The sequence below is a fragment of the Antedon mediterranea genome, chromosome 1 (assembly GCF_964355755.1).
Source record: "Antedon mediterranea chromosome 1, ecAntMedi1.1, whole genome shotgun sequence".
In the NCBI taxonomy this organism is placed as follows: Eukaryota; Metazoa; Echinodermata; class Crinoidea; order Comatulida; family Antedonidae; genus Antedon; species Antedon mediterranea.
In genome coordinates this window covers 39,456,643-39,480,573 of record NC_092670.1, presented here as the reverse complement: position 1 = coordinate 39,480,573, position 23,931 = coordinate 39,456,643, and the positions used below count along the sequence as shown (strand labels likewise).

General features: G+C 32.4%; 1 protein-coding gene across 2 annotated transcripts; it reads right to left on the bottom strand.

Moving 5' to 3' along the window:
* Nucleotides 1-23: 23 nt before the first annotated feature.
* Nucleotides 24-23,931, bottom strand: LOC140062655 (E3 ubiquitin-protein ligase RNF19A-like). Of its 2 annotated transcripts, none has more exons than XM_072109073.1 (10): nucleotides 23,809-23,931; nucleotides 18,208-18,958; nucleotides 17,688-17,878; nucleotides 13,402-13,543; nucleotides 11,923-12,085; nucleotides 9,570-9,678; nucleotides 8,859-9,017; nucleotides 7,209-7,416; nucleotides 4,957-5,078; nucleotides 24-3,992 (listed from the first exon to the last, which is right to left on the bottom strand). In XM_072109073.1, exons 2-10 carry the CDS (start codon nucleotides 18,732-18,734, stop codon nucleotides 3,406-3,408), a joined length of 2,208 nt encoding a protein of 735 aa, XP_071965174.1. In that variant the 5' UTR covers nucleotides 18,735-18,958; nucleotides 23,809-23,931; the 3' UTR covers nucleotides 24-3,405. The 2 variants fall into 2 exon arrangements, with proteins under 2 accessions (XP_071965174.1, XP_071965096.1); XM_072108995.1 differs by having other exon boundaries at nucleotides 18,208-18,955.

The following is a 23,931-nucleotide window of genomic DNA, read 5'->3' as shown; positions in this document are numbered from 1 at the left end:
TTATATATCTTTTAATTTGTTTTGTCCAAAACATGTTTTTTTCTTCTAATTTTTAAATCAATGTGCAAAGGTATATTGGATAATAAAAATAAACATTTATTGCCACAAAAGGTAGGCATATTAGCAGGAGGCACAGATCCAGCCCCCCCCCCCCCCTACAATTAGGACATTTTGTGTGTGCACAATCTTGAAACCTATTAATACATTCTCCATTAAGATGCAGTTGCCATGGAAACTAAATGCGCTAAATGCATCAATTGTGAAATGAAGGTTGAGCTGTTTTCTTTACTTAAAAAGTTAATTAATAGAATTCTCAATAGTAATTTGACAATGCAGCAATAACAACCATGGAACAAGGAATGGTTAGTCCCTACACAAAGTATACCAGTAAGCAAGTCTCACAAATTAATTGATTTTACAAGATTCTCAGTACTGTATCTAGATTTTTCAGCAATTATATTTGGGCAAATTCATTGATACAGCAAAATATGTGTTTTCCATACTATTGTGTGCCACATACAGTACTCAGTGACACAGTACTTATTTAAGAAATTCTTGATAAATTGGTCATCTGACATGCACTGTTACGCCTATCATAGCATTTCCCTAGATACTGCCTAAACATATTATGCCATCTGCCTAGATACAGTACTGAAAATATTTAAAATGTGATGAGTGGTTTCCAATTACAGTATTACATCAATGTAACCATTGAGCAATACAAGGTGTAGTAGAATAAACGTTCCTGAATCATGTCTAAATATTACCATAGAGGTTATAAAAAATTCCACATAGAGATTTTAAAAAAACTCCATATTATTATAGAGGAATTCTCATGATTCAACTAATATATAAATAATAATAATAAACCCAAATTATACAAACTAAAGTCCAATACAACTATACTTGAATCTACCTAGCAAAATCAAACATTCTTCAATCGCCAATCAAGGTATTTCTGTATTATACCTTTCATATTTTAAATTGAAGATTCATTTAGTGGTACAGTATATGTTTTACTGTGTATATTTTGGAAAAAATTAAAAAATAACCTGATATTTATATTTAATGGAATCCATTCTTTTGATAACTACTGTGTATTTAGAATACAATGAATTATAATTGGTTTAAAACATACATTGTAGGTTTGATACTGCAACCATCTGTAACGTTTGAATTTATTTATTTTTTTATTGATAACAACAAAAGGCACGGCATATTATAATAATTTACACATGACAGTAAACAACACACAAGAAATTAAGAAAAAGTGTGAATATGTGCAAATATGGTAGTGATATACCCAAATATGGTAGTGATATGACATCATTGTGTCCATATATGGGCACATCACATCTTTTTTGTCACATAAAGCTTAATAGGGAACACATATTAGGAATAATGCGTAATGAAGAAATGGACATATATCAAATAGGGTATGTCATGTTCTTTGGGAAAATAGTATAGACTTAGCTTGTAATAGTAGCCTTATAATTATTGTATAAATGATGTGATATTTTATTTATTAAGTATGGTAATAAAGGATGTATGTTAAGAAATATAAAAATAAATAAATGAAAAGTAAAGACAAAGATGACATAAACACAAGACTGAATAAAAGGAAACCAAAATTAAACACAGCAAACAATTCAAACAAAAAAAAATATACACAGACAAACATGTCATTATACATTTTAAACTATAGTGATAGCCATAGTGTTTAACCAGTGTTATACAACCATTATTAATGGTGTTATAGATAATATTATGTGGAGTGTTTTATATGTGTTCTAGTGTCACATCATTAGATGACGTATAAACACAACTTTGTCGTGAATTTATTTTAAGTACGTCATTAGCGTGGTAAATATAAACAACACGTCCGTGGAGGTGTACGTGCTTGAATATTAAGCATCTACGTCTTTACTCAATGGAGGACAGATTTGTTATATTTAATTTAATAAATAAATATTAATCCTGTTGTATGTTGACATATTTATTATAATATACAATATTTGAATATTAAGGACAATATGTCAACTACTACTATTTTTGCTTTACTCAACTTCTTTATGCAATGTATTTAGCAAACCCTTTTTGTGTGATCATACACACTGTTTATTTTAGTTAACACCTTTGTGGTGAATCTTTGAGATTGAAACAAACTAAAATAATAGTAAATACATTATTGCTTAACAAATGTAATTACTTCAGTAACTGCAGTAGAATAAATTTGTCATGATCCCTTGCATTAATTCCAGATAAAGTTATGAAATGCAGGGACATCATATGGAATTGATTATTGTATCATATACACCCAATATAATTATGAATAAAACCATCACCAAATTTTACTTCAAAATATTATGGTACAACTAGCTAGTTTCATTACATTAATGTATAATAATTGTATTTATTTATATTTATTTATATTTATTTATATTTATTCTTAATTAAGGTTTACACTGACTGACTGACTAAAGGTGTTGGGAAAAAAAGTGTGAAAATAAAACTATTAGAAAAAGAACTCAACTTAATTTTTTTAATGTTTAAGAATTAAGATAAATTTACAAATAAAACAAAATATATGCCGAAAAATTATATTTATAATTTTGTTGCTATTATAATATTTAATGAATGCTATTTTATTTGATTGTCTTAAGATTCCTATTTTAGATTTTAAAATATTAGATTAAACGTGTATAATATTTCTTCCCTGATTAAATTCAATTCAACACACTTTGATTAATGAATAATTGATTTTAGGATCAAAATAAAAAGCAGTACATGGGAGCTTTGGATGACCTAGCATGACCTATGACGTCATGTAGGTACGGTACTATTAGCATGTCATCAGACCTAACCTGGTCGATTTTCTGCTCCTGGCGATGGTCTTGGATTCTGTCATCAGACATTTTAATAATTTTTGGGTGCATGTTTGCCGTGGAAAAACCAATTTTTTTTTTAGTTTACAAACTGAAAAGCAACTAAATGCATAATTTAAGTCATACACGTCATCATAAATGGATAGTTTTGTAATCTACATTAATACGCATTTTTGTGTCTGTTTACTTTAATACCTGAACCATCCTAAATAAGGGGCATCTACTATATTAATATTTTATCTCTACACTGAATACCTTTTTGTAGTAACTGGGAATTTTACTTACACTTACAGTAAAGCGGCAACATAAATAATTTTTTTTTCTTCTATATAAATTTTGAAACATTAACTTTATTTTGTTTTCCCCGCCGCCGACAGAATATACAATTTACTACACAATCAATTCTCATTAAATAAATGTTTGATTTACAACTATTATCTACAAATATAGCTAAAATAGCAAGTTAATTACATCATAACATTATATATCTTGACATTATCATAAATAAAAAAATGTACATTTATAAATCAGTGGACATCAGTTTTTGTTTTGGTGCGATTGTTAAAATATGGTTTGTTGGTTTGTCATTTTCGACTTCGGTCATACTTGAGATCGGTTCTTGCACATACGTTTGGTGATTGGTGCTCGCTGAATTCGTTGAGTCAACCGAATTACTACGCAGTTTATCCGCTGGAGAGATCACACCGGTAGATAGCTTATCTTCGTTCCCGGTGGTGACGTCACCGACCACGATCGAGCCGCACTCCGACGGTGTCTCGCAATCGGCTATATTACCACTCAATTCCGAATGGATCGAATCATTTATGCTATCGTTATCGTGGTATGACGTCTCCGTGACGTGGTCACTGATCTTGACAGTATTTTTCTTACTGTTTCTGGATCTACTTTTAGTTTTCTTTATTGCCCCTACTCTGTCGCCTGCTCCCACTCGGTCCCCTTTGTGTGGTTCCCACGGATTGAGTCCACTTTGGCCAACGTCTACGTTACTGCTCCCTCCACTGGAATGTCGTGACTTAGTGATTCTATCGACCACCTCAGCGTGCATGTCGAATGGGCCATGGACAATTGATGAAATGTTAGTTATACCTATGATGAAATAATTTAATTTATGATATTTTTAACATACTGGTATCGACAAGAAATATCAATCAATCAATACGTTTTGAAGATCAATAGAAAGTTGAAAATTTCTTTAAATTTATATTAAAGATGTATTGTCCCCTGAAAATATAATTCTTAACAACATTTTTGTTGAATATGCCATTTTAATGTAACATAATAGTTATCCACTTTGTCCACAAATTGGATCGAAAAAAAATTTATTTACCTGAAAAAACTGTAATTTAAAGCAAAAAATTGTCAAATTGGTTGCCAGCCAATGTTTTTTTGGTTGAATTTAACAATTCATTTTGTCATTTTATAAGTGAAACATTATTTTTTAATTTTTTTTTTCTATGGAAGTTTTTTACTTTATTAAAACTACAAAATAACATATTCAAAGTCTGATTTAATTAATCTTCATTTTTCATGTTTTGGGGGGAACAATACATCTTTAATTAACTATTATTACAACTTCTTGTGAGGGTGTGTAGCGTAGTGTGTTTGGATTACTCATCGTGAGATTGCTTGTATCCTTAGGCAAGACACTTTACTTACATTTGCCTCTCTCTACCCAGGTGTATTAAATGGGTACCCGGTTTAGATCAAGACACAACTTTGCGCTGATTACTAGCTGCCTTATTATGGGAGTATGTTTCTATACATGTTTGACCCAAACAATTACTGGGCCAATAATGTGCAATGCATTGAGAGCTTGCTTATATGCACTATATAAGAATGAACTATTATTATTCAAATGATGAGGTAGAAGATGTGAATTTAATTTCAATGAAAAACAAATAATTTTCTGCATTAACTATAAATACGTAAGCAACAAAAACTAATGATTATCAAATTGAAAAATAATTAGCAATGACGACATTGAAACAAATTTTGTAATACATAATGAAAGGGAAACAAAGTGTACGTAAAAATAAGAATATTAATTAACCTTTTTCTTCGCTAATTGATCCTGCCATGGCGGTCATACTCGCGTTGTCTGGCAGGTTTAATGACGTACTCTCACTGCTCACGCTGCATCGCTTACTGCTCACTTCAAAGTGCACATCCAACCTGCAAAACGAAAAAAAAAAATTAAAATAAAATTCATAAATTAAATAATTAATTAAATAAATCACTCTGGCTCAAAAATTGTCTTGCTTGTCACGTATATAAAACATTAAAATATGATAAAATGGGTAAAATACAGTTTACAATACAAATTGGTTTTAGGAACTACAGACTTGTGGAACCTACGAGGGGTAGCTAACAAATTTGAGTTGAAGCATTGTATTTTGCTTTTAAGCTGCCATGCCCAGCATTTTTCACTTTTATAAAATAATTGTATTGTATGCCTATTGAGAATTGTGAGTTTGAATAGGATAAAGAGATGTATTGAAGAATCGAATAGAACCAAAAAATAGTGATAAATATGGATGGAATAAAATTATGGAAAAGTGTGCGGCATTAGATGATAGATATAAAAATTCATATCAAAAACTAAACAATCGTTTTTAGCATCACAAACCCATCCTATTCTTAAGCTCTGTCTACACTATCAAACTTTATGCGAGAAAAAAAATATGTGTCGTCCATATATGGACATTATCATATCACTACTATATTTAGGTATTACATCACTACCATATTTGGACACATCACATCACACTAGTTTGATAGTGTAGACAGTGATTTAGGTTGCTATTCAAAGTAAAAGTTCTTCAGTATATTCACAGAATACCGTGTCAGAAAATATAATAATGGATTGATTTATGGGTATTTTAACTGCACTTTCAACGTACGTCACTATTTGTGATTTACGCAATACGTAACAAGGAAACAGAGACATGATGTGAATTATGTAATCAGTAGTATTCTTGTACATCTTCTATTGAAATTGACAGATAATGTGCTATAAATATCCATGTAATTACTCCATGTCACACCATTCATTAAATGTGAGGTTTTTAGCAAGACTGATCACTCTGAATTAGTTGGCAATATTTAATAAGCATACTTAATGAGGTAGAAATAGATGAAGTACAACAATAGACAACAATGGTCAACTCTAATGCAATCAATCCTTAAAAAATGAATTCAATGTCGATGGAGACTATATAAAAATTCTGTAGCTGTTGCACGTAGACCAATCAGATAGCCAATTACAAGTCTTATGCACTATGACATGTTGCCCTTATGTTGAGCAAAAATATTCCATTGTGAATGAAATATGAGTTTTGAAATTTATCAAGAACATTACTTTCAATAATGGCAAAATAACAATACATATACAGTAATATAATTAAGACATTTTAAAGACATTAGTGGGTATCCAGTATTAAAAGAAAACAGAATTTCTTGTCACGTGTAGGATCCCAAAAATACCTCTATTAATTATTATTATAAAATTATTTAAAGTACAAAAGAGATGGATGTCTTTTAAGATTGTATACAAATGTTCTATATATCTAGTCCTATTATGTTTTCTTTAGTCTTTACTTTGAACAATATCAGCAACAAATGCAAATTAACATGACTGAAATACTTCATACTTCTTGTCTATGCATCCTAGATACGCTAAGGTAGTGTTACAGTACCTGTGCAGCACTTAATTCTAATTAAAAATGCTAGCAGTGACAACGAAATAATTGCAACTTGGTAAAAAACCATTTCAACTACATAAAGTTAAGTCTACATACACTTGCCATGTGCTACTTTTAAACATACGATTTAAAACAATTCTACATTTGTTCTTAGGAATGAACCGATGACCTCCAAATTTAATTAAATCTCGGTTTAATACCTTCAGTAGAGCTTCTTTCCTCGATATACGTATGATAAACACATTACCTTATCACATTGTTCGAACACAAACATGACTCACACATAACATTAAATGTTGTGTGAGAGGAGGCAGCCTATACGAGTAATACTCTTTCTCTCCTTATTTCACTCAAGTCCTGTCTACACTATCAATTAGACTAGTTTGACAAAAAAAAGTGTGATGTGCCCAAATATGGTAGTGGTATCCCCAAATATGGCAATGATATGACATCGTCATGTCCATATATGAGCACATCACATTTTTTGTCACATAAAGTTTGATAGTGTAGACACGCTAGACACGCTTTAGGAATGAACCCACGACCTCCAAATGGCAATCCCAACATTTATTTGAATTTCTATGAATAAACTTTGACTTACTTATTTTGTCCAATAACGCTTGGTCCAATACCACCACTTCCAGACAGACTACCAGTAAGACTTGAACCAGCAATGGCTCTGGTACTAGCGCTGTCACTTACTGTGTCATCGTGTAGGACTCCTACAACCTCTAGATGGCTTTCACGGGCTACGCTTGCTTCTCCTATACTTGGGTTGCCAACAGCACTGTTGACTTCTGCATTTATATCTGTAGGGTAAGGAGAATACAAGAGAAATGTTTCATTATTATATATATATATTTATACTTAAGTTCTGTCTAAACTATCAAACTTTATGTGACAAAAAAAATATGATATGCCCATATATCATGGACATGATGATGTCATAAAACTAATATATTTGGGCATATCACTACTACCTAGTACCATACCATATTTAGGGACATCAAACTTTTTTGTCAAACTAGTTTAATAGTGTAGTAAACAGAGCTTTAGGATAGAGCTGATTTAGTGGGTGGAGGTTTTAAAAAATGGATGGGTCACCTATAAATATATATTGTATTGTAAATAAAAATATCTTTATTGTTTATACAGATGTGTTACATAATGTATTAATTAGTTATCATCTGGTTTAGGCCGATGACATCTCTCTGTATGTTGGCATCTGTTCTACTCCTCCTCAATAAAACATTTAGTATAACTTTAAGGTTAAATCTGTGCACTACCCTTTTAGGAATATATTATTATAGGTTTAGTTTTCTTTGACCTAAGCCTTAACCATTATTTATTCTTCATTTTATTTATAGGCATTCTATAAAATATAGATAACAAAATAATGGTGACATATACATATTTTATCTGTTTTCCTAAGAAATTAGTGCATTACACATAACAATAATTACTATAACAGACAAGATTCTATCATAGTACAGAGTGAATGCATAAAAGATGATCATGAGTTTTACACATTGACTGCCAATCATGAGTGGTATAAGCTCTGTCTACACTTACAGTATCAAACTTTATGTGACAAAAAAATGTGTTGTGCCCATGATATATGGGCATGATGATGTCATAACACTACCATATTTGACCATATCACTACCATATTTCAAATATTCAGGACTACTCCGGGTACTTCCTTTTTGTCATTTCACCCTAGTAGTAGTATCCCAGCACAATGCTATTAATATTATTCACCAATAAGACACATAATGTGCAATATAGTATGACTAAGGTACTCTAGTCTTAATCATACTGTGAGCGTTCATGCCCTTGTGCAGTGAGGCATGCAATTTGACCTTGGATATCTGGCAGGGAAGCGCAGCAGATAAAAATAGATCACAAGTCATAGAAAGGAATGTCACAGCTATAAATCTTGATGAGGTCTGATGATTTTAGCTGTACTACTGTATTAACATTTTTATTTCTTCTGTTTAGTTTTAGTTATGTAAGCATTTTTTCTATAATTTTATTTATTTTATTTTAATTCGCAATCAACAGCACGGAGTGCGCCATTTACAGACAGGTATACATAAAAAACAAGACAAAAGAACATCCACAAGAACCAAAAAAAAAACATCACTAAAAGTTAACAGCATACAATTACATTATTCAATTGCACTGTTCCATGAAATTACCAAAAGTGGCAACATGATCAAATTTCACAACACAAAGTGATTAAGCTTACCAGAAGCATTAGTAACTCCTGCAGTGGCATTATCATCATCGTCAAATTCAATTCGGACACCTCCTCCTTGACTAGTTGTTACGCCGCACCCACCGCTACGACATAGAGAGAATGGTACCACACCATAGACATAGGTTAGCATAATAGGAACACCAATACCTACAAAAAAAGAAAAAATCCAATAAAATAATGTAAAATCAATGTAAATGAACTTTTGTTTTTTTAGTATTTAGGCAAATTGCCAAGGATAACCATAAGCAAATTCATTCACTATCCTTCTTAAAGGTGGCAATCCTGTTCACAAGACAAACATACACAAGATGCTCTATATAAGCAAAGTCTTATTACAAGTCTTTGGAAGTGGAGATGTAAATTCTCATTACAAAAAATCCTGACATATTATAACAGTGCTTGAACCCAGAACCCTTGGATTGGTAGACAAGCATCATAACCACCAAGCCACAACTTCACTGACAGTTCTTCTCCAGAAGATGGTTGTAACATAATAATAATGTGCCCAAATATGGTAGTGATATGCCCAAATATGTTAGTGATATGACATCATATTGTCCATATATGGACACATCACATTTTTTTTGTCACATTAAGTTTGATAGTCTATACAAAGCTTAAGTTTACTAGTAGATATGTCATGCACATCTTTAAACAATATTGTAATATTATTGTAATTGTCCAGGCTACGGTACTTACCAACAGTCAATGCTGCCAATACAGGAGCTGCTACTATAGATAAAGACACGCTACCAACAATTGCTAGATTTCGCCTATGTTTTGAGGCATTGCTATATTTCCAATACACCTGTAAGAAGAGATGATGCATGATTAAGTCTGCAAATGCTGAAGTAATTTCAATGTTACTTAATGATTAATAATATGTTCCCATAGTAATAATTGTCTTGTTCTCTATAGAGATGTGATGACATGAAATCAATTAAGTACACACACAAACGAATCTAGAAAATGAAGAAAACTCTGATCTATTCTTGATGTATGCTTGTGCAGTGTATTTACACTAGGTATACAGTAGTATGATTGGGGTTATAATGGGAGTTACAGTACAGTATCCTCTTAACCTAAACTATGCATGGTTTAATAAATGTTCTGAAATTGAAATAAATAAGACATTGACATCGACGACTTTTTAAAGCTCTGTCTACTGACTGTACAATATAAAACTAGTTTGACAAAATAGTGTGACGTGCCCAAATATGGTAGTGATATGTCCAAATATGGTAGTGATATGACATCATCATGTCCATATATGGGTGCATCACATTTGTGTTGTCAAGTTTGATAGTGTACATAAGCCTTAATGCTACCTTTTGAAAAGCAATCAAATGCTTAAAAATTTATATCAATCAGACTTTGAACTACTGTACTCAATGACCTTTACAGGTCACGATGAGGCAGATGGAATGACCTTTAGAGGTCATGATGAGGCAGATGGAATGACCTTTAGATGAGACATGGTAGAATTCAAATAGTGCTAGATGGATTAGCCTGTTCTGTCATCAATGTCATTGATGTGTACACAAGTTCACTTAAGATACACCATTAAATTGTAATGTACAGAATGTTGTTATATATTAATGTTACAGAGTAATAATTGATGTTAACACTCACCGGAAACATTAATAGATAAAAAAAAATGCATATAATATATATATATAATTTGAAACGATAAGATGAGGAAATCTGTGAGTATTTCACCGTGAGGTTTAGAATTAATGTTCTGCCTGTTGTGTTTATATTGTTTTCTACTCTTATTCAGACTCCACCCTGTCTCCTTTTGTTGTATTTCTTTTATTCCTGTTCACCCAGGCAGTATTTGCCAGTTATTATGACGTTATCCAAATTCCTTCACTTGCACTGATGAATGGCTAGTGTTGCCCGAAAGCTCTGCTTACTTTTCTGGCTGTTTTACTTTATCGTTTTGATTTATCTTTTCGCTTTTTTTTTTGTATCTCTATTGAGATCCAGCCACTGATACCCACAGCATTGTCATTTTCTCAGTAATTTGCCTTTGGATATATATATATTTTTTTGTACAATGATTTCTTAGATTAAGCTTCTTTTTTGCTATGGATATATTATTATGTCATCATGGTATTCCGAAATAAAAAGATGAAAGAATGAAATTAATTATAGTTCTGTTTGATCTAGATAAATTTCCCCAATTCAAATACATTAAGTTTTAATTTTTCAAGTTTCCTAGTATTTTTTTTTTTTTTGTAATCACAATGTCTAACGTTCATAAACAATCGTTTTTTTCCCAAGACATTAACCCTTAAGCTTCAATGGGTTCCTCGGCTCATGACAGTAATACATTCGTTTAAATCATGACTGCATTTTACAGTTTTTAGCGCATACAAGCTTTTATGTGTTTCACATTGAATAGTGACAACAGCAAGCACATTATGGAATTTAAAAGTTGTTACAACGGACATTAACATCATGTTACGGATCAAACGGATCTTAACCTCAGATTTTCAATGTTGTTGACAACGTTTGTAATGATTGCAAATTGCTAAGCACATACTACAGGGTAGGCTAATAGTAGGCTTCAGTACTACTAGCTGTAATGCAGAGGTCTGAGGCCCCTGGTTTAGGAACTCTAAGTGGCCCTCAAACACTGGAGGCCTCAGGCATTTTTAGCCCCTTTTGACATATTTTAATGCCTGTTTTTTTCTCTGGGCAATCATAGCCATTACACCACTGTAGGTCTCTTTGCTTTCTCTACGTTTTTACCCACTGAGCTCCTGTAGTAACAAATTAACTCATCTAGACTCGACCAACAAAATATTTCCATTTTTATATATTTTATAAGACTACGCATGATTTATGGACTTTAGACAAATGATTGTAAATGTAGCATTTGATTTGATAAGTCAGTAATAAACACAATTTTAGCTCTCAAACTAATTTGACAAAAAAGTATGATGTGCCCAAATATGCTATTGATAAGACATCATCATGTCCATATATGGGCACATCACATTTTTCTGTCACATAAAGTTTGATAGTGTATTCGACAAGCCTTTACCTTGCGTCCAACATAAACTGGTATTCCAATGACCATAGCAGGTACAGCAATGCCAGCTATCAGTGCAATGCCAACTGGTGCACCAACTAATGTGCCAAGTTGCCACAAAATCTTCTTCTTCCTGCTCCATGGCTTCTTACCCCAGAAAGTACAACCAGAAGGGCTAAATAAAAAAAAACAAAACATTCCTATTACACAATAATTATTAGTAGTGTATAGTAAACTTTCCCAATACCTGGACTTGCTGAAAAACCAGACTTTTCTGGAGGTCCAAAAGGTACCAAATATGTTTTTACCATTAAAAACACATTCCAAATACCAGACTTTCCAGAAAATCAGACATATTGGGCCAGCCCAAAGGTGTCCGGTGTTGGGAGAGTTGACTGTATAATTTATGACCTGACAACATGTCAAAATAAATATTAATTATAGCTACTGTAATATTTGCTGGTTGTAATTTTTGACCAAAAAAAATGTTTGTTTAGTCTAGCAAATGATCTATCTTGATGTGCTAATTACTGTATTCAATTTTATAATAATTAATATATACATGTATAAAAATTAGAAAACATTTGCTTTCTTGCTACTACAGTAGTAATAAATATAGGCCGGGGCATTTATTCAAAATGATGTTCTATGGAGGAATTTATTCAAATAAATACGGTAACTCTACTAAGTACTATGTATAGTTACATACAAAAATGATCTAGGCCTAGCTACGATGGATAAAAATGACAGGGAAACAATTTGATTGTTAGAAGATTTACTGATAATGTATTTGATGTAAAATTTGAGGGATTTAGTACAAAGTGGTTTGCCGATAAGCTACTCAAGTGCTTATGCTGTCATGTGGCTACATACTTAAATATTCACCACTCTCTGTACTAAGTCTGTCTATGTTATTTATTCTGTTATTTTAAGCACGGTACACAGAATGTTACTTTATTAGCTTCTGTTTTCTACAACAAAATGTCAAACTTTTCAATGATATGATACTGTAGCATCTTCTATTCAAAAAGTATGATTTATTCTTAATCTTATTTAAAAAAAGATAGTGGATCAGCAGTGTTGGTTATTGCGGGAAATTCCTGATATTTTGAGACAGTTTTGGATATAATTTAAGCCCCTAAATTAGTAGAAATGTCCACCCCACCAACCACTGTACACACATGCTAACAATATAAATTAAATATAGTTTTAATTTATCGTTTTGATTTAGCTTATTTTATTTGTATCTCCATTGAGATCCAGCCACTGATACCCACAGCATTGTCATTTTTTCAGTAATTTGCCTTTGGATTTATTTATATATACAGGTATACTGTATATAGTTTAAAACATTCCCACAATTGCGTTTATTGATTTTCATACCCCATTATGTAAGGATGCATGCAATTTATTTGTTATTTTTCTTTAGACACAACCTATACACAATACAAAATAATAATACACAATAGAACAGCCAAGTAAACAACATACCTTAAGTAATGTAGGTCTGATATCTCCTTCATGCATAACCAACAGAATTCGGCACCACACACAGCGCAAGTCATATGATTGCAGGAACCGTCGTCCATTTTGATTATCAAAGCAGTGCATCGTGGGCAGGGTTTTACTTGATCTAAATTGGCAAAGAATAGTACAAATTTTAAATAATTTCACATTTCTAAGAGTAACTGTGAAATACCACAGTGATATGCTTTTAAGATTTTTTAATGTGCTATTTCTATAGAACATATTTTTGTGTAGAATAGAACCAGAAAATCTGTCTGCACTATCAACAAGTTTGATAAAAAGGTGTCGTGTGCCCAAATATGGTGGTGATATGGCCAAATACGGTAGTGATATGACATCATCGTGTCCATATATGGGCATATTACATTTTTTGTCACATATGCTAGTGTAGACTGAGTTTTACACGTTGTAACATTTCCTGAAACTTTTGATTTTAACTTAGTTGTTACTAGTAAGATTTCAATTAAGATAAGATGGTTTCCACTCATATGGTCAACATAATTATTTGAAACAGACAGCTCATCATTATATGATATGACTAACACTGCACCTGATCACAACAATCTATAGTTTGTTATCCTCAATATGAACTTATATACAGAAACAAAAATGACTAAGACAGATAGTGGCTACTCTCTTCCATTGTGTAAATGTACTGTAAGGTTATTGCCCCATGTTATATAGGCGAACATCATATGCATGGTCAAGTACTGTAGGCTACACATTCAAGTGTTGGGACTGTATAGACAGCTGCCCAGAAAAATTCCATTATTGAAAAAAAAAAATTCCAGTGCATAACTAGCCAATTCTGGCTTAATTTGTCTAGTATTAAAGACAAATTATTTATTAATACAGTTTTACTGGCAGCAATATTAATATATTATTAGTATTACTGTATGTTTATAGTTAAACTTAGTTTAGGCATGGCCTACGATATAGGCATCACGTGTGACAATTACAATACAGTACATACATGTATGCGACACATTATTACATTTGGCTATGATTACTGGACAAATTATAAATTCAGTATAACATTAAACAAGGAATATCAAATGAAAACTATTCCATTTTGAACCTCAAGCTCTGTCTACACTATTATGAGACAAAAAAAATGTGATGTGCTCATATATAGACATGATGATGTAATATCCCTATCATAATTTGGGCATATCACTACTATATTTTATTAGCACATCACACCTTTTTTTGTCAAACTAGTTTGATAGTGTAGACAGAGCTTTATACAAATATTATATCATACCATGGAGGTATAAGGATCATACCATTTTACAAAATAGGGAGGAATAGATAAGCATGCCGCGATGCATGATGCAATGGCATAATTAACACACCTTTATTACATAAACCTTGCAATGTTATCACTAATCAAATATTAAACATCGTCGTCGTCGCCTGATTTGTACAACAAAGCCTGTATCTCTCACAAATGACTCAATGCAAATGATGTCTACTGTACAATTACCATATTGTATTTTAAGCTAGTCAAATTTGTAGAGAGTAGAATGATAGAACATTTTGTATGATAAAGTATAGATAGTTTATAAACTATCTATATTTTACTGTACAAATGTTCTATCATTCCACTCTCTACAAATTTGACTAGCTTAAAATGTCAGGATACAGAGACAGTAGAACTCTCCTACATTGGGACACCAATAATTAGGGGGGACACCCCGAAACGAATGAGGGAAAATATGTTTATAACACTACGGCTGAGACTTATTCAGTGGAAACCACTCTTCTTAAGGGGGAAACATGACCCCTTAAGAGGGAAACATGACCCCTTAAGAAGAGTGGTTCTATTGTAAAACAACAAGACTAACAGTAAAGCTTTGTCTACACTATCAAATTTATGAGACAAAAAATGTGATGTGCCCATATATGGACATGATGATGTCATATCACTACAATGTTTGGAATATCACACTATTTTTGTCAAACTAGTTTGATAGTGTAGACAGAGCTTAAAACAATAAGATTTCAAAAAGCGTGGTGCCACGAAGAATATGGCTTTTAAAATTGTAATCTTGTTTTAGTGTGAAATGTGTATGCAGCAACACTGACTTCATTCTGAAGTTTTTTCAATAGATTTTACAATTATATTCAACATATACGGCACAGTATTTTACCTGGATATTGTTTGCAAGCAAGTCATTTTTAAAATGGACCTGAAATGGAATTTCGATTTCCAAGAAATTCACACATCTTATTTAAATGTATCAAATTAACACAAACCCATACAAATAAAAAAAAAATGTATAGTATTTTGAGTAAAAACGAAATTTTAAGATACCATGGTAAATTAGCGAAAATTACTCACGCCATTGCAATATTCTATTTCAACGGCCGTCGGAAGCCTCTATATTCACGAATGAATAAAATTCGTTTTCGAACTGCCTGATTCGTGACAAAAAAATTATCATCTCATATTACTAATTTAATTCTGCTAAACTAAAAACTAAAGAAACTAACACATTTTAACAGTATAAATTACGAACGATATACAAAATACACGAACGGAAAATATGGATACGCATCATTGCGCACGGAGCTGTATCCTGGACAACGTTAATAATTATACGGTAATAATTTTATCTAAAAAAATTCTAAATACGTTTCTGCAAATGCACAAGCATTTTTTAGAAAATACTCCATAGATTTCAAGAGTTATAGCCAAAAAACTGCAAATTTTCCATTGGAGGGATAGGAATATATTCGCAAAGTGACGTCACCCGCGAATTTTTTTGATTTTCAAATGGGGCTTTCCCCAAAAGGGCCAATTTATATTTTGTAACAATATACATTCTAGCAACACCTAATAGCCCCCAAAACATCATTCTAAAATGAAAAAAATCGAAAATCCATTTCAGGTCCATTTTAAAGAATATAGAGTACTACTGTATGTTTGCAGATAAATATAAGATCTTTTTGATTTACTTTTACTGTTATAGTCAGATGACTGGCTAGATTATTTTGAATGTGAAGTTAAATAGATTATGGCGTCAAAATACATTAAGAACATTGCATACAAGATGATATACATTCTCATTGACAAATAGCATCTAGCAGCTCATGTATTATGACACAGCATTCAAAGAATTCAATGGTGTATTTTTCAACTATTAAAAGTATCCACTAGTTGGTAAAAAGTAATAAAAACAACAATATGCTAGTCATTCATGAAATATAATATTATTTTCACCTCGAATAAAAAGGTAATCAAAATACCAGTTATGTTGGTCATAAAAATAGCAAGCGTAGATAAAAACGTAATCAAAATAAAATACATTAGTTGTGTTTATAAAGTAAAGCCTATTGTACGATTGTAAAGTCCTGTCTACACTATTCAACTTTATGTGCTGTGTCCATATTTGGGAACATCACACTGTATCTACAGCATTAACTCTTTGGAAAAAAGATTAATACTACAGCAAACCATCATGTGCATTTCTACAACAATTAGACAATTTGTTTATCTGTGTAAATAACTGTTATCACAGTAGGTTACTTGTGTTTTTAAGCAGCAGAATGTAACACAATTTTGTGTTTGCCTACTGTATATTTGTGTTCATAGCAATAATAACTATCTTATCTTATTATAAATCTAAATTGATCATGCTTTTTTATAGAAGCCTACAGTATGAGGCAGTGTAATAACATTCAGTACTTCCTTGTTGAATAATGTCTATATACTGTACAGGTATGTCTACAAAATTTAAATGAACAATTTGAGAAAAAGTCTACACATTAAAATTAAAGTGAAGTCTACAGATCAAACTTGTTTGACCAAAAAAAGTGTGAATGTGATATATGCCCAAATATGGTAGTGATATGATGTCATCATGTCCATACTGTATTGGGTATTTTTTGGTCAAACAAGTTTGATACTATATTGTACAGAGCTTAAAGGAGAATGTACTACAGTAAAGGATAGTAGTAGAAAGGTGACAAGGATGTAGGCTAAACAGGATTCAATTCATTCTGACGTTTAAGATACAGTAACCACACTTCAGGTTCAAAGGAGAGTTGACTGCACTGTACTGTACCCATTTTAAGTCTGTCTGCACTACAAATTGCAAAACAATTACCAAACACCTTTAACCCACCTTTAAAAAGCATATTTTAAATGCAAAGCATCAAAAAAATACAGTGATATGAACGCGCCATGGTGCTTTAAACGCGACATGGTGCTGTGGACAACTTTTATTAATTAAAGTTTAACTTACGAGATATGGAACCTTGGCTGCACGAAAGTGATGACTTCCTAGCCCGTCCAGATCTCTGTTGTCTTGCAGCATCACAAGTCTGGTTTGGGTGCCAGGTTTGTTTACAGTGGTAACAGAAGCTAGTGTTACAGCCACTCCTCTCACAGGCTACCTCTGGACAACTTGCACAGCCGGCAGCTATCACAGCATATCTGCAATACAGCATCGTAAACATAAGGAAAACTATTTAACAAAGCATTTGTTTGAATCTTGTTTTATTCCATTTTAAATTATTCTGTGGATCTTCTGGTATTTGAAGAGTTTAAACTCTGTATTATGGAATGTGGAAATACAGTAATACTAACTGTAATAGTATTATACCATTATCTGATGGGGTGTGATATTTTAATGTATATTAATGTTCTGCTTTCTTTATTTTCTAATCTAAGCCCTCCTTTTGGAGAACATGGGCTATTGTTGGTTTATCCAGGTACGCTTGGCACGAAAATTAATTGACTACAATTATCTAATGTTTACTTACCCACAGTCTGGAGCAGGACACCACCGACAGTCTGGATCCATCATAAGTACGCGGCGAAGCGCAAACTCTTCATATTTACTCATTAGCATATTATCGTTAAGAATTCTCTTGATGTCGTTAGGATGGAAAACTTCTGCGCATTCCGGACACGCAATGTTCACGCGACTTTCTGTGATTTCAATCTTTAAATATTGACGCAGGCACTCCTGACAAGACCGGTGTTCGCATGTAATTATCTCCGGGAACTGATCTTTCGGTCTTTCCATAAGGCACAGCGGGCACTCCATCGCATTTCCTCGTTTAGATGACGAACTGATGTACTCTCCTGCGCCTTTGCTGGAACCCCCTTTGCGTATATGAGCCGGGGTACCGTTACCGGTCTCAATGTCGAAGCTGCCGCGCGACTTGGATCGACGTGACATCATCCTCGTTAAAAACCCTCCTTGCTTTTTACTATGCACAGAACTTGTCGTAGTCTGCGAGGCGGTCGACTGGATCGACTTCGTATCTGGCTCCCCTTTACCCATATTTATTCGGTTCAAGAACAAATTAATAAATGTTTTAGTTGTTTTGCTACGATATAATCTCTTTAAAATGTTTGATTGAATATTCTTGACTCCAGCTAATACAGTTAGCGTTACAACTAGTAGTTTTCAAAGAACTAGTCGCTGACGTCGTAGATTAAAATGAGAGCCGTTGATTGATTGAGTAAATTTAGGCCATAGTTGAATTTCAAACAATTCTACATCTGCTAAAACAAGAAAATAGATTGATTAGCACCACGCAGCATTTAATGTTTTTACATGATGATGTACAAAAATAGTATCAATGCATCTTGTCATTATCTAAATAATTATTCTATTGGTCATTTACCACTTATTATTATTTTTGTCACATCCTTTTTTCCAATGCTTACGTAATTTAGTCTGAAAAAAACATACCTTCAGGTCTTTCTTAGAAAATTTTAATCAATTTTACTAGCATTTTTATTACTAACAGTATAATGTAAGCATGACCAAGTAAGTGAAATGGTCAATAAAAACATGGTCATTCGTTTATTCTTATTTTATAGCATTTGAATTTGTTACTGTCCACACCAATCAAGATGGAAGATGTTCACTCAAATGAACGAAACAATAGGAATCTTATTGTACGATCACATAAGAGGCTTACAGTAAGGCTCTGTCTACAATATCAAAATAGTTTGGCAAATACGGTAGCGATATGCCCAAATATGGTAATGATATGACATCATCATGTCCATATATGGGCACATCACATTTTGTTGTCATATAAAGTTTGATACAGTTTACATAAAGTTTGTAGAGAGAGCATTGCAGCTTTAGATTTGTTAATATTGTGCCTACCAATATGAATCTGCAAGCACAGTGACAGATAAATACACAATAGACAACCAACCCTATTGCAATGATTGTTATACACAGCTGTATCGGTTTTCAAAACATTAATAATATGAGAATTGCTACTGTATACCTTATTTGTATTTGAATAGTTAGTGTATAGTAATACTGTAGCTACAGTACAGTATAGCTTAAAATAAATATTGTCCAGGTTTATAAAGGTTGCTACTAGTTAGTAGTAGTATTAGTACTACAGTCAGTCAGTCAGCCAGGGTCATAGAGATGGTAGCTACACAGATTTGTTTTATGAAAAGGTCTCGTAAATATAAACAATTTAAATGCTCAGATGAGGCAACACCGGTTCATCTTGTCTGCCTCGCACTTACAGTTAATGTAACTACAAAATCGCAAAGTGGCTAGGCCCAACAAAAAATTAAATCAGCATCTTAAGGCTCATGTATATTTTAATCAGACAGAATACATCACTTACCATTTCATTAATCTAAATTAGGCCGTACAAAATGATTAATAACTCTGACATGACATGTTTTTAATTAAATACGATGCTTACACAAGATATCCAGAGTGACCATTATACAGCATGGGTAAATAGTAAAGTCCATCAATGCAGACAATATGTTACATTCCGTACTTTACCTTATTGCACAACTAATCAAAGTGGGCAATGCATCAATTTGATCATTTTATTTTTAATAAAAAAAAGCTCTGTCTACACTAGCAAACTAGTTTGACTAAAAAGTGTGATGTACCCAAATTTGGTAGTGATATGATATCTCCATGGCCATATATTGGCACATTACATTTGTTGTCGCATAAAGCAGGGAGATGTATACATCTCCCTGCCATCAAGTTTGATAGATAGTGTAGACAGAGTTTATTAGAGCTTATTATAAAATAAACACTTACTCAGCAATTATGAAAGAACAGAATATGTACAGTACAGTAAATAAATATTTGCATATTTTTAATGAGATGCTTTATAATCAGTATGCTTGCTATGTACACTGTAAAACTGCTGGCATGATTAGCATAAAATTGCTTATACTAACAAACAAACATTACTGTTTATATGCCTAAAATGTTTTACATCTTTTACATATTTTCATAAACATCCTCATGGAGTCGAGTTCAAACTAAATAAACATGCATTTTTAATTTTCACCTTTTTCTTTTTTCTGTTGATTGTTCAGCGCTATGTTAAATAAAGATACAGTTACAGATCTTTTATTTGCATACAAACCAACATAGTACAGTATGAAATTTGTATTCTTGTTGCGAAAAAGAATACACTCAATTAGCAGAAAAAAATTTACAACACTTGCAAAATTTTAAAATTTTTCCAACCAATGAAAATTCTAATTATCTTATCTACCGTATATTTCGGTGTATAAGTCGCACTTTTGACACGCAAATTTGACCTCTAAAATAAGTATACACCGAATATTATGCCTCACACCACACAGATTGTAGCCTACCTACATATTGTCACCTCGTTGGCTAGCTAGGCCTAGCCTAGGCTAGCTACAGTGTACTAACGTAACGGCAACCTGCTTTTGCAAGGCATTTTAGCATGATGTTATACTATTAAATATGATGAAAAGATTTGTTCATTATTTTTTTAGGCGCTCCGATAAAATTTCATTTGTAAACGTTTACGATTGGAATAGGTCTAGGCCTAGCCTAGTAGTATTTATTTATAGTTATACGCACGATTGCTGACCGCCGTACCCCCAGCGCAAGCCCTTCTTGGCGGCCACATGGTCTATGGTATTTGACTAGTATATTCTCCAGTTGGTTCTAGGACACCTACTGTACCCCCTAGACAGTTATCCCCGGATGTTTACCACCCGGACATTATTAAATACACTGACTGCTGAAGGTAGAAAGGAATTCCTAAATCGAGTTGTTGAAATTGAATATTATTATTATCAAAGACAGATTCTTGAAATGTAATAATGTTAAAATTAAGTCATTTATTATAGTGGGCACAGCATTCCGCAAACTATTTATTTCGCAGCCTAAAATCCGGTACCACGCTGTAGTCCAACTACTCAGCCATAATAAGTTAATATAATAAAAGAGTCCGCATTCAATTTGGTATGTTTACAATCATTTTCGGCAAGATCAATTCATATTGTTAAATATGAAAGTGTTTACGACTTAAAAAACTCCACGGCGCTTAAAAATGGATTGTGGCCCAAATTGGATTGCAGCCCATAGTTTGCAAAACATTCGTATAATTGACAATACTACTGTACTGTACTATTATACAAACCATTAAAAAAAAAATCATTATTTTTGAATTGTTGTTTTTGAATTGTTGGATATTATTGGAGGGAAAAGGAAATACAGTACTAGGAATTAATAGTAAATTTTGTATTCAGATAAAAATGGCTTTCATTTTTGTATTGTATACAGTTTCATATTGAAATCAAATGCAAGAATAGTAATCACAGCAGAATGAAATTAAATGAAAATTTATATTTTAAACTGTATACATAGTTCTTTTGAAAATATATGATTATTTTGATGCATGACCTCACACCATACTGTACAGTACAGTATACTACCTCATGTATCAGATCACACCACAACTTGTATTTGTTGCATCACCTCACACCATACTGTACAGTACCTCATGTATCAGATCACACCACAACTTGTATTTGTTGGATCAATTCATATACACAATAGACATTCAAATACTAAGTCTACTGGCTTAGTATCTATTTTCAATTTCCTTATCACATCAGTGTATACAGTATTTAAATTTACTCATTTGACAAAAGCACTACAATACAATTCTATAAAAAAAAGTAACCTTCGAAATGGGACGCAAAACGTCAATAATAGTATTTAATTTAATGATTATCCTTAAATTCACTTAATAATATAATAAAATGCTTTTCCCTTCTGTGTCCCTTATTGTGAATTGGTGAATACTGAATGGCCACTGTATGATGACAGTTTTTTGTTTACCATATTTAATGAGTTGACCAACATTCCACTGTACTACTAGTCATTATCAATATCATATGACTTTTGAGTAAATTGTATGTTATTTATGACTATACATTACTGTATGTGACAATTTAACTAAAAAAACTAGTTTTAATGATAATGAAAATCTACTAAGGAAATTGTCTGAATGTTTTTCAAAAAACTGTAGATGCAGTAGTTTAAGCTCTGTCTACACTATCAAACTTTATGTGAAAAAAAATGTGAGGTGCCCATATATGGACATGATGATGTCATTATAATTACTACCGTAGGCATATCACCACCATATTTGGCAATATCACCACCATGTTTGGCAATATCACCACCATGTTTGGCAATATCACCACCATGTTTGGCAATATCACCACCATATTTGGCAATATCACCACCATATTTGGCAATATCACTACCATATTAATTAATACTGTTTAATACTGTAGTAAGAAACTGAAAGTTATGTTTTATTACCTGATTGATGATGGGACTATTATCAACATTTACTAAACATAATTTCTGTAAACAAATTTTCATTCTAAATATTGAATCATTTCTTTATGAAAGAAGACTTTGGGTACTACTATTTACTGGTAGTGTTTAAAGCATATTTAACATCTATTGTTTATTTATTTATTTGCATAAATTATAAAATTTATTAAAAACAACAAATATTTATTTCCTGGTACTGGCCTATTTGTATGCTACCTACTCTACCGTATTATAAGTATTGTATTCTTCAATGAATGACAAAATGACAATTTACTTACACAAATATTAAATAAACTAAGCTACTACTGTTACTAGTTAGTTGTTTTTTTAGGATAACGTTTCATTTTTACAAGCAGATAGCAGACTATTTTTGTATTCACTATTGAAATTAGTATTAATTATTTATTAAATTAGTAGAGCACCATATAAAACCGTTTGCTAAAACTCCTTAGCTAAAGTAACTAGACTAGCTAGGCCTAGGCCTCTACGCCTCATTCTCTAGGTTAGTAATAATAATAGGCCTAGGTGCCTAGTCTTGCACTTACATATCCTAGGCTTGTTTGGTCACTCACATTTAGGTCAGCAGCAGAGCAAGAGAGAGAGAGAGACAGGCTAGGTAGGCGGCGGCATCACTATCATCATGATAGGGTATTTGGCATATGATCCTTTCTAAACCGAACAGGCAATTATATTTTGGACTAATAATACCGTTAGATAAATCGTGTATACTTACATTTGTTACAGTGAAGTTAATTGATGTAATATTTATTATATACAATACCGGTACACCACCATTAAGTGATGATTTAAATACGGAAAACCTGTTTTAAAAGTCATCCGATTTTGTGTAACCTTG